Here is a 12,978-nt window from a genome sequence, read left to right on the forward strand (position 1 = left end):
TGCGGACCAATATACATACCATCTGATCAAATTTGACCCGGACTAGTCCATTTAAATCGCTCGCCTAAACTGAATGGGTAAAATATTTTTTTTCTAGTTTGGTATAACCTTCTTTGACATTCGTGTGAAGTCCGCGCGGGGTACGTCCATTTTTGTGAGTGGGATATGTCCAAAGATTGTCTGGCGATTTTTGCTATGGAAAAAAAAAATGGAACAACGAGTTTGCTTGAAACTTTATGTTTCCAATGGAATTACGGCTACGCAGTCTTTAAAAATGTTACAAAAGTGTTATGGGGAGTCTACCCTATCGAGAACTCAAGTATTTGAGTGGCATAAAGCATTCAGTGAGGGTCGTGAAGTCTTAGAAAACTTGCCTCATGCGAGTCGTTCATCCACGTCTGTTAATGACGATAATATTGAAAAAGTGAAGGAAATCGTACTTGGAAATCATCGGGTTGGCATTAGAGAGATAGCAGAGGCTTTCAACATTTCTTATGCATCGACTCAACTCATTGTGGTTAATGTTTTGGGTACGAAGCGCGATGCCGCCAGACTCGTACCGAAAGATTTGAATTTTCTAGCATTCTAGCCTGATTGTGACTAAATTTTTAGCCAAACACGAAACAAAAGTCATTGCTTAGCCACCGTACTCGCCAGATTTAGCTCCCTGTGACTTTTTTCTGTTTTCGAAACTCAAATATCCGCTTCGGGGAACACGCCATGAATCGATTGAGGCCATAAAAAGAAATTCGCTGAAGTAACTAAAGGCCACCCCGGTCGAGGCCTATAAGAAGTGTATGGAAAATTGGATTAACCGTTGGCATGCTTGTATTGGCTCAAAAGGTGCCTACTTTGAAGGCGATAATAAAGATTTGTATTAAAATACATAAAAATGTTGTTTTTTTTAACTAGTCCGGGTTAAATTTGATCAGATGGTATATGAGAAACTGCGATTATTTCGGTTAAAATAGAACACGAAAATTTCTTCAATCGTCATGCAAAAATAGAAACTGTCAAATTATGTCCAGTTTCTTATTGTTTACGCATAGATCGCACATTTACGATGAAAACAAGCTTCTGTTTAATAAAATCTATGGATAAATACCGGAGTTAGGAACAATTGAGTAAAGGTACAAAAATTCCAATTTTACTCTGTTTAGTTAATATATTTTATTTTACCATTATTATTGTACTCTCCGAAATTAGATAAAAACAGTATAAATTCAAAGGAGAATTTAATACTTAGAACTCCTTTTACCTTCGCGACAACGTCGACTCTTCTTGAACAACTTTCCTATAATTTTTTAATTATTCCATTCGGAATGCTTTACCACTTGATTTGTGATATCTCAATTAGTTCATCTGCATATTTGGCTCTCCTTTTCTTTGAGCCCTGTCCAAATAATCGCAAGAATGTTCAATAATATTTAACCCGGGACTTCCAAAAGGCCAACTTATAAATTTCAATGTTTCAATCTCCTTTGAATCTTGTAAATAATTGTTCGCAATTATATTGTATATAAAGCGCAATTACAAATATACACATAGATTTATTTAAGCGTAATGCAAGCTCACATGGTGGCTTAAAACTTTTACACAATACTATATTTTACAAAATAACAAGATTAAAAATTATTATTGAAATTACATTCTGAGGTTAGTTTTAAAGAAAATAAAAATGATAAAATTGAACGCAACACATTTGTCAAGATTAAAACGAAACTGTGTCTTACAAATTGATATTTTATTTAAGTCTCTTCTTTGTTGCAGAATTCATATCCAAAAAGGAATAAACAATCGTCAAAATGCTACAATACCGCAGGATTCATCGTCGATTCTACGATTCGTTGCTTACAAAGTGGAGTCTCTGGTTTTATTTTCATGTCGCATAATAAACTAGGCATGATCACCTTGGCAGAAATGCAGACAGTCGCGAGTTATTTTCCTCTATTTCGACTAGTCCCATGGTTGCGCTTCTATCTTATGGCCACGGTGTAACAGCATTCAATTAAAGTATTCTTATTCGTAGTATTCAATTAAATATCACCTGAATTTTACGACTAACGAACGGGGTACGGTTGCATCGAATGAGAAAGTTTGTTTGATCATTCAATTTTATTTGTCATCTGTAATTTCCAAAACACTTTGTAATAAGAAGATGAAGTAGTTAATTGTAAAACCTATGGCAAGACACATAAGTTTTTATAAAATTTAAATCATAACGTTTCTAGGTCCGTTCCTTATTTTTGTTTCTATGGATCAACCATTTGTTTCACTAAAATTTTCAAAGAATTTTGACACTGTGAAATAAACTATTTCAAATAATCCCAGCATTTTTTTAAACAGTCCCCCCCCCCCCCAACTCTTAAAGTGAACTATATATAGTATACATATGAATTAAAACACTAGACATAAGAATGTCTACTTAGTGTGCATCGAATAAGAAAGTTTGTTTTTTCATTGAATTTCATTTGTCATGTGTAATTTTCAAAACAATTTGTAATAAGAAAATGAAACAGTTAATTGTAAAGCCTATGGCAAGGCACATAAGTTTTTATAAAATTTAAATCATAACATTTCCAGGTCTGTTTCTTATTTTTGTTTCTATGGATTAACCATTTGTTTCTCTAAAATTTTCAAAGTGAAATAAACTATTTCAAATAACAACATTCTTTCAAACAGTCTCGTAGCCAAGTCAACCTTGTCCGTTTCAAACAAACTCGATTCGGTCCTCGAAAGGCCCTCGCTAAATTTCCAGTCTTAGGCAGAAAATAAGTATAAAAAGGAGAATGAGGGAGGTCAGAGTTAGAACTCGTCTCGTTGAAGAATTCGGGAGTTGATGGTGCCAGGTATGTCCAGAAACCTGGAGAGTCCTAAAAATAAGACACTTTAGGGAACGGCGATGATTAGCCTTGAACTTGCGAACGCTCGATTTATCGACCTGTTTACACGTTGGAAAAAAAACGACAAAAATAGAGAAAACTAAAACGAAAACTTCGGAGAGGCCTTTCGAACTTTGAAAAGAAAAAACTCCGGGGACCATTAACGCAGCGTTTCTCGAACTTGTGTCTGCATATCTCTCAAGGGGGGAGTTCTCTTAAAAGTAACTTTTTGAACGTACAATTTCAATTTTACTAATATCAGAATACAGCTGATTATTAATTGAAATAATACATCGAGTCATGAATGTTCGTAGATGTTTTTTGTTTCACAGAAATTTATTATAAAACTGGATTTGATTCTGTAGAAAAATGTCTCGAGCGCAAAGGGTTACAATTATTTATTCTAATTCTTTCGCAAAGGGGGCAGAACCCCCTTGTGGTTGTGCAACATATTTTATTATGTTGTTTCCATAAAATGAAATTTAATTCAATTTCATTCGTTCTCTGTTTCTTTTTTCTTCGAATGGAACCTCAAGATACATTTTGTTTGTTGGACTCGCGAGGTTGTAACACGCCACTGAGAAAAGATGAGACGAATCGGTGGAAGGAAGACGGGACTCGTCGACAGAATGTTAGACACGATGGATATTCAAATGCGTGAACGCAAATGACAAGATTAATTGTTTCCTTCTACGCTCTCCGAATTACTACCAAGAAGAGCTCCAGTTCAACGGGCGACAGAGTTCTGTGATAAAAAGGATTATTCACGTGGTGTTTGAGGTTCATTGGCATCGGGAAGTCAAATGTTTCGATACAGGTTTTATGAGTTATTCGTACCTAGAACCAGTTAAAGCGTTATAGCTAAACGGAATGTATAATTAAGTTTTTAGTAGACGTCGCAGCTTGACACACGTGTGACAGACCGAGTTGATGGGGAATATGATACGTTGGTCCTTTTAGTTGGTCCTTTTCTTGCCGCTTTACGATTGAACATTTCCGATCGATCTGTATACGATCTGTATAGTAGTATTAGGGTCTCCCAGAAAAGGTTACGCAACTTCAATCATCGTTGCTTCCTGGTTATCGTCGAACCGCTCAGCCAAATATATTATTGAAGTGACATCTGATTAATGAAATGTAATGGTTTATTTTCATTAACATTAATAATGTACAGAATATTTTATAATAATTGTGTTTTGAAACAATGTTTACTGTTTTGCACTTTAATTATACTCGACGAATTAAGGTTTCAACCTAGTATTTCGTCCACTTTTCTTTACTTTTTCTTAATGATTCTAATCTACGAGCCATACTGTCAATTAAATTTGTGATTATTTGTGGCTCAATATTGTACCATTCCTGTTGTGTTCTTTCCCACAATTCATGAACACCTGAAGGTGGATTATTATATTTTGCCAGGCTTCTGTCAGTTTGTATTTGTGACATTTGGACGTTGCAAATTGAATAATTATTTTAAAGACTACGTGTAGTGATATTGTATTGGGAAGTATATGGTTATAAGTAATGAAATATCTACCTTGTCGTTGTGGAAAGAAATATATGGTGTTTGAGTGTGCAGTTCGTAATACAAATTACAGTAAATGTTCATTTTGTGCAAATAAGAAACATTGTGCAAAGAGAATAAGTGTTCTAATACAATAAATTGTGTGTTATAAATAGTGGACCACTTTTTTTATTTTCACTTCATCATAAACATTTAAATTTGTTACAACAAGACTTTCTGCCATGCGTTCTGTGTATGTATGAACTGTATTCTAATACAATAAATTGTGCGTTAGAAATAGTGGATCTCTTTATTCATTTCTCACTTTATCTTTAATAAATTTCTTCCACTGAGACTTCCAGCAATGCGTTCTATGTACTTTTGAAACCTTAAAGGATTCAAACTGATCTCCCATTTTCTATATTATTCTAATCACTTTTTCAATAATAACTCTTTTCCAATCTTCGGTTGTCCATTCTTTATAGGTGTCAACAAACTGTTTTCGTAGCTTAATATTTTTGTTTGAGAGAGCTGGTTTACGTTTATGGAAAAGGGCACAGTGATTAGATTCCCATGAACTTTATTTCTGCAAAAATTCAAATTTTTCAGCGTGTGACAATTGTCGAACTCTCTTTGTTAGTGTTAACTTTATAGATCATGAATGTTATTCGATTCAAATAACACAATTGTTCTGTAAAAACGTACACAAATTAAATGTTACAAATAATTTATGACATCTTTTTTATGTTAAACTAACGCAAATAATGTGTAATAAATTCAAGACTCGCTAAATATAAATTCTGAGAATTTAGTCAACCGTTGTTTTCTGTCAATATTCAGATAACATTAAACATATGTTACGCTTATAACTTTTCACTATTTTAACACAAAACTTTTGTTGATATCAGATAACACATTCAACTTTAGTTAAACTTACACTCAAATTGGTAAAATAATCGAGACAAAACATTTAACCAATGGATCTTTATAGGCAAGAATACGAGATTTTCAACTATGTAGAAGCAAATTCATCATTCGAGATACTTTATTGTCGAACAATGTAACTTTAATTAAACACGTCTTCCAAATTTTGGGCTGACTTCAAGAAGCATTTTGCGATGCATTTTTCCAGTTGTGCTACTCGTTTACTTTTTCAGTTAGCCTAATATTTATTAACCGACTTTGAAAAGGAGGAGGTTACTCAATTCGACATATATATATGTATATTTTTTTTTTTTTGTTATGTTACTCGATTACGTCCAGACGACTTAACCAATCGGGATGAAACTTCTTGCATCTTGTAGAGCATGTCTCGGGGGTGGTTCCATTGTCCAAAAATTTTGGAATTTCTCACATTATGCCCGTTTTTTTTTGTTGCAAAAAACTGAAAACTTTTGTATTGCTTCTTATTCCGAAACGAATTGACCAATCGGATTGAATCTTCTCGCATCTGGTAGGGCTTCGTTGCCTCTTAAACGCTTAAAAAGACATTTGACCTACTTCCATTTTTTACCACTTTATTGCACTTTTTATCGAAAATTGTACTATTTCACGTATGTTCGGCCTGAATTCGATGACATCGATGAAACCCTCTACATTTTGCTGCCGGACTCGTTTCCGAGCTGATCACTTTGCAAAAATTTGTCTTTTTGTTTATAACTATTGTTATTGTAAAATTCCTATTTTTTTCTTATTCTTTATAACTATTGTTATTTTCATATTGTTTATAACTATTGTTATTGCAAAATTCCTATTTTTTTCGTATTGTTTATAACTATTGTTATTGCAAAATTCCTATTTTTTTCTTATTGTTTATAACTACTGTTATTGCAAAATTCTTATTTTTTTTTCTTGGTTCATTAATTAATTCCGATTCCGATTCCGATTATCTAATTCCATATTGCTATAACCTTCCAGCATTCCTGATAATCTCATTTGCAACTATATAGAGTGTCCCAAAAATGTTGGATTTCCTTGAATGGGGTGTTTCCTTTATATTAAATTATGTTAAATAATCTTTTCGTAGTCGGCGCAAAATTAAAAATTACTTACATTAAAAATTACCAAATTTGGTTTAACTTTCTGTCGTTGGGACAAAGCTTATGCCCTTAAATTATTGTTATCATCGTATCTACTTTAGACATCATATACATTAACACTTTTCACCATCGGCGCCTCCACCAAAAACTATTCCAAATCTATTCAGACAGTACTTTCACGTAGACATTTATTGTCTAGCTGAGCTTTTTGTAGGACAGTACCTCGGCTATACAACCATACACGACCATACGACAAACAGGCGCCTAATAACTGATTATTAGTACCAGTGACCACTGGTAGGGTTTTTTATTCTAACGAACCCTCACACAGCCGACCAGAAAAGAGAATGGAAAGGCAAGTCATCTCCATTGTTACATTTCATCGAGGCAAGTACTTGGAAACCACGTAAAACTCTAGTCTTGAGCAATTCTAAGGAGTTTTGCTTTTGGTCCTCTTTTTCTAGGGAAGTCTATAGCCATCAACAAGCCCAGGGGACCGACCTGGACGTTCTCGTAGACAGTATACATGTATACATTAAAAGCATTCAACATTGCCGCCTTCACCAAAAACTAACTCAAGCAGGAATTAAAAATTTGTTATTTTGCGCCGACTACGATAAGATTATTTAACATAATTTAATATAAAGGAAATAGAAATTTAATATATTATTGAATATCATTTAATATAAATGAAATAGAAATTATTTCATACTTTTTAGTGCAATTTTAATAATTTTTCGAAGTCGGTTATATTTTTTGTCCAAAAATTATTTTATTCCAGTAAGATTCATCGCGAGACACCCTGACCCAATCCGTTTAGAATCATTAGTGCATCTTCTCCTGGAGATCTTAGATAATTTAACATTTAACAACGGATCCGTACATGAGAAAGCTATTAACATCAGAGCAATACATAATTCCGAGGAGGCAAGATTGAAATGATCTCTCGTTTAAAAACCATGTATATTCTGGGTGTTAACCCGAGAGGTTCGATAATTTATGCAACACCTTGGAAAGTCACGAGATCCTTGGGAAAGTCGCGTGTACCATTCGTCAATTGAAATAACGATACTCGAGCACTCGCACGAAGGCCGAGTGTAATTATGTCATCCACGAATTAAAAAATTAATATGCCTGCGGACCTTAACGACCAACAAAATCTATTCGATTCTTCAAATTCTGGATGTTCTTTCGCAAAACTTGTTTAAAATAGCAAATAATAATCCTTCGATGAAATAACAAAGAGAAAGTGTAAAATCATTGTTAATTTTTATTTGCAATAAAGTTCAATCAATAGAAGGTTTGGACACTTTTTTCGAGTAACATTATTGTAGTCTTCGGTAGTATTTCAACGTATCCCAAAGGATTTTTAAAAATGTTAAAAGTCGTCTGTTTTACAACTGTTTAAAGTTTCGTGCTATCTTTATTTTAATTAATTGGAATAAATGAACTAGTAAACGGATAAAAATAAAATGTTAGATGGGTAACAATGGAGACATAGGAGTAGCAAATGAAAATTATTTCAATTAAAAAAACAGAATGTATTAACCATTTTATCTTCAATCGTTTTACATAAATGCGATTTTTCAATGGTTGCCCACTATTTAAAAAATTGAGAAAACAATTAGAATATAGCAAACTACAATCACGCTTATTGTAAAAACAAGACATTTGTTTAAAACAATTAACAAAAGAATGGTTAACAAAATTTTTGTTTGGCTGCAATCATTTTTATTTGATAGTTTAGTGTATTTACTCTACGCCCACGAAAGTTCATTCTCATTCGTTAGTTAGTTCAATAGTTATAATATGTTAGAAAACAGATTAAAACAGATAGACAAAACTTTAAACAGTTGTGAAACCGACAAGTTTCAAAATTAAAAAATCCTTCGAGGTACGTTCAAATACCACTGAAAACTACAAATTTCATAAAAATCCAAGATGTTACTCAAAAAAGTGCCCGAATCCTCGTGGAATTACCCAAAGTGTAATTGTGTCCCACAAGAGTAATAAAAAAATTGTATATTTCTTCAACTCTTAAACGCTTTGCATATTTTTATATATTCAGTAAAAAGTTTCATGCATTAATCCGTATTATTTTTTTTATATCGCGTATACTTATTTCTTTTATTAAAAAATTAAAAGTATCGATGTTTTGAGGACACATATGTGCAATATTGCATTCAATATCAACGAAGTTAAAATTTTCTTTTGGTCATGTTGATTGAAACTCAGTTGCTAACGGAATGAGAAAAGCATTAATTGTGAAAGTGGTATATATCCACGGGCATGAATATTCATGTGTTTCCTTAATAACAATGTTACCTTCCTACCTTTTTTTTTTTTTTAGCGTGGTGGAGGGGAACTCCTTCCTACCTATGACATCAGCAAAATATAACGGCACGATGAATTTATTCCCACACATTTCATCTGTATCAAAAAATCATGAACATGTAGAAATCATAGGGCAAAACGCAGATTAAAGGGCTTGGAACATCAAAAAATGAAAAAAAATCGCTTAAAAAAGATTTTTTTTACTAAAATTTAAGCGATTCTGAACAATTGTACGCAAATACAATTGAATTTGGAGCACTAGAAGTGATAACAAAATTTTTTGGGAAAAAAAATGGAATTTTTTTTTACAAAATTTCTTTTTCTCTCACAAAAGAAGTTAGTAAAACGAACGCGATAAAATTGTAAAAAATATACGGAAATACAACTGACAAACTTCTTGAAGTGAAAACAATGACACAGTCAAATTTACGGAAGACCGGTGATGCGGTTATCTTGGTTACAACCATAGAGTATTGTTTTTACTCATAAATACTTTTTGAACTTTGTTGAGATTCATGTATACATGGTGTCCGAAAAATGTTGGAGGTCCTTGAAAGGGGTGATTCGGGAGGTGATTTGAAACAACTTTTTCCTTAGCGAAATGTTGTCCGGCGCTTCGTTAAGGAGATAATTTGTCAATTTAAAACTCTGACAATATTATGAGTACACTTTCATTGTTTTGCGTTTTAAAATAATTCTTATACATCGACACCTTGACCTTGCCTGGCCACGCCAAGCATTTGACTTCCAGGCCGCGGAAATCTAGGCAAATCATCTGACAGCTTATTTCGATTTCACATCTTTTTCTATTTTCTTGTAGTTTTTTATGGGGATCTTCTCTTTTTAATAATAGCTCCTTGAGTCCTCCACTTTTTCATGTACTTGGCGTAATTTTTTTACTCGTTTGAAATTTTTTATCCGATCTCACTTCTTTTTACAAATCATTTATTATATAGATTCTATATTCAATTTATAAAAATAAAATTGACATTTCTTTAAACTCTATATAAGAAGTCTAAATTATTATTTGTTTCTTTAATTGAATAGAGTAAAATAAAGGGAGAGGGGATAACAAAAGCGAATATATATATTTCATATAATTTATGAATTATAAACACTTATTCGTTCAGTTTATAAATAATTATATATAATTGCAATTTTTTTTCCTGCTGCAAGAAATTTTAATGTTAATGATGTAATGAGAAAATGACTCCATTTCTATAAGGTCTACATAAAAAGTCTAAATTAGAAACACTTTAGTGGTATGGATCTATTCTGTATGAATGAAGGTACCTGACAATTCAGATTTTGACAACTTATCCTAGTAGCAAATATTGTTGGCATTTTGATGGGCCATTGACGTGATATCGATTGGCCAACGGTTAGGATTGTTGCCCTTTTCTTCAACTCAGCCAACGATCACACCCAATCTAGGCCCCACGTTACTTTCAATATAAAGGCCCAACTGAACATTTCTTTCCGTAGTGCCAACTCTTGACTAGCTACAATAAACCAACAGTAGGCAGACAATTGGCTCTACTACACTTCAATAAAACAGCTTTCAGAATGTTCTTTGGAGATTATTTCTTTCACATATGAGACTTATACCTTAATTGAATAATAACATTGAAATAAAAATCAATTTGTATATTTGAAAAATATTTTGTTTGAAATTTTGTAATGTTAATCTTTTATGCAACTTTTGGATGTGTAACGTTCATTAACGCGCATTATCACCCCTTGATTCAGATTTTGACAACTTACCTTGTAATCAAGATCGATCAACACTTTACAACATTGGCTGCAATTTGTTATTAAACCCTACATAAAATGTCTAAATTGAAAACATTTTGCTGATATAAATATAATTAATAATGCAATAGTGTAAAAACTTTTGACACTTGGCAGGTTATGAATAATGACAGCTGTTTCGACTCTCGACGCTCGATGGCCGACGAGCCGTGCCGAACCGAATGATTCTGAGAGTCGACGAACGACACTCGGCTTTTACTTAACTCCTATTGGCTATGGGTTGACAACTGGAAAATCATACGAAAAATACCGTTTCTGACAGATTCATGACATGATATTACGATATCTCAGTTGTACATGGACCGATTTTATTGATTTTGGTTTTGTTCGAAAGCTTATATGCGGTTTACATCAGAAAAGTGCCTTTAAATTTAGAAAATATTGCAGGCGTGTTGATATATTCATGAAAGAAGTTTCAGGTTAGGTTGGAATGGACCATCTCTCCTGTAAAAGATACGTGGTAGCTCCAACGCCAGGTATATATACGCGATAACGGATAATTTTTCATGTACTTGGCGCCGAGACGCTACCGCGTCTCTAGATTAACAGAAAACCCCGACCAATCAGAGCGCGAGTATGCCAGTGGTGCGTAGGTTACGCGCTAGGCGGCGGCGTTCATACGCTATTGCGAGCGCTCCACCGGCATACTCTGTATTGTATTGTCTTAATCTCTTCGTCTTCTCCAAATCTAGCATATCCTTATTCTCGTTTCTACTTTCAGTCTTGTATCACAAACATTTGTTAATTTCTTTAAAGAAACTTCATACACATACAACTCAAAGTATTCTCGTTTCATTAGTTTTTATTAGTTCTATCGCATTTTCTATTCTTAACTATCTCCAATTCTCATCTTTTTTCTGATCTTAATTCTTTGGTAGTTGTAAAGGCATTCAAACAGCTCCATGGGATCTATCGTGAAAAATTCAAACGACAGTGTAGTCGTTCTGCGCCACATTGGTTAAGGACCAGTGGAGTAAAAGAAAGAGCAAGTAGGGAAATAAAAGAAACTTGCGTTGGGAAGAGCGCAGAGAGGAGGGAGCTTCGAGTGTCCGCGCACGATAATCGAAATCTCGGTGCCCTGGAATGGGCGTGGGTCACTAACCAGGGACCAGAAAAGTGGTCCGACGCTGTCGCGTCCTTGATTCGTTCTTAAGACCCTTCGAACTCGAAACTCGCGTCGTGTCGTGTCGATCATGTTACGAATCGGTTTTGTCGACACCTTGCTACTTTCCTTTATATAAACGTCGCTTGAATCTTGACACTTGTCGTTCGTGTTATCATAAAGTAATCGTAAAGAGGCGAAACTTTGATACCGAGTGCACATGCACCGCCGTCAATGTAGCTACAACGTTATCTCTAGACACTTTCGTACACACGGCGTCACAAGTTGCGTTCCAATTGTCGCAATCGTTGACACAATGCTATACATTCGTACTTAACTCGAGGGCTATTAGGCGGCTATGTAAACTTACAGTTTCTAGTGACAGCTAAACAGTTAGTAACATCATGAAATAATTATATTATATTAGATAACATTCGAGTATTTTCAATTAGAACTGCTATTAGCAGAGATAGACGACAAATCACAAGCAATTGCTATAATTATATTGTCTTTCATGTCTAATTGTGATACTTTGTATGTATTATTTTTAATATTTAATATTTTAATGTCTGTGAAATAAATAATTGAATAATTTAAGTATGTTTCGCCAGAAAATTGTATAAACAACTTTTAATATATTATTATATTATCTACATATACAGGGTCAACAAATCTGTCTCAACAAATGTTGGACAACTTTTTCCTTAGCGAAAATGTTGTCCGAGGCTTCGTTGAGGAGATATTAACAGAAAACCCCCGACCCCGACTAAAAATGTCGGGCATTTCTGTTTCACACAATTATATCAACAACATTTTTACTATCAATAAAATAATTTTTGGAAAAAAAATATAACCGACTTCGAAAAAATATTAAAATTGCACTAAAAAGTATGAAATAATACTCTTTTCGTAGTCGGCGCAAAATTACAAATTTTTAATTCCTGCTTGAGTTAGTTTTTGGTGAAGGCGGCAATGTTGAATGCTTTTAATGTATACATGTATATTGTCTACGTGAACGTCCAGGTCGGCCCCTTGGGCTTGTTGATGGCTATAGACTTCCCCAGAAAAAGAGGACCCAAAAGCAAAACTCCTTACAATTGCTCAAGACTAGAGTTTTACGTAGTTTCCGAGTACTTGCCTCGATGAAATGTAACAATGGAGATAACTTGTCTTTCCATTCTCTTTCCTGGTCAGCTGTGTGAGGGTTCGTTAGAATAAGAAACCCTATCAGTGGTCACTGGTACTAATAATCAGTTGTTAGGCGCCTGTTTCTGGTTTTACAAACCCATCACCTTCGTGTGGTTA

At 33.9% G+C, this 12,978-nt stretch overlaps 1 protein-coding gene and 1 long non-coding RNA gene across 4 annotated transcripts; one reads left to right on the forward strand and one right to left on the reverse strand.

The window, feature by feature from the left end:
* The first annotated feature begins 208 nt into the window (after positions 1-208).
* On the forward strand, positions 209-589 carry LOC128882467 (protein GVQW3-like). Its single transcript, XM_054134067.1, has one exon. It carries the CDS (start codon positions 209-211, stop codon positions 587-589), a length of 381 nt encoding a protein of 126 aa, XP_053990042.1.
* A 1,860-nt stretch (positions 590-2,449) lies between these two features.
* LOC128882466 (uncharacterized) lies at positions 2,450-6,948 on the reverse strand. Of its 3 annotated transcripts, none has more exons than XR_008458425.1 (4): positions 5,324-6,948; positions 4,420-4,972; positions 3,720-4,005; positions 2,450-3,627 (listed from the first exon to the last, which is right to left on the reverse strand). It is a non-coding gene; the product is annotated as an uncharacterized LOC128882466 (long non-coding RNA). The 3 variants fall into 3 exon arrangements; XR_008458426.1 differs by having other exon boundaries at positions 2,450-3,719; positions 3,806-4,005; positions 4,420-5,077; XR_008458424.1 differs by having other exon boundaries at positions 4,420-5,077.
* Between the last annotated feature and the right edge of the window lie 6,030 nt (positions 6,949-12,978).

The sequence above is a fragment of the Hylaeus volcanicus genome, unplaced genomic scaffold (genome assembly GCF_026283585.1).
Source record: "Hylaeus volcanicus isolate JK05 unplaced genomic scaffold, UHH_iyHylVolc1.0_haploid 11874, whole genome shotgun sequence".
In the NCBI taxonomy this organism is placed as follows: Eukaryota; Metazoa; Arthropoda; class Insecta; order Hymenoptera; family Colletidae; genus Hylaeus; species Hylaeus volcanicus.

What these genes read in the sequence shown, in the direction of transcription:
- LOC128882467 (XM_054134067.1), top strand. Translation starts at nt 209, where the DNA reads ATGGAACAACGAGTTTGCTTGAAACTTTATGTTTCCAATGGAATTACG.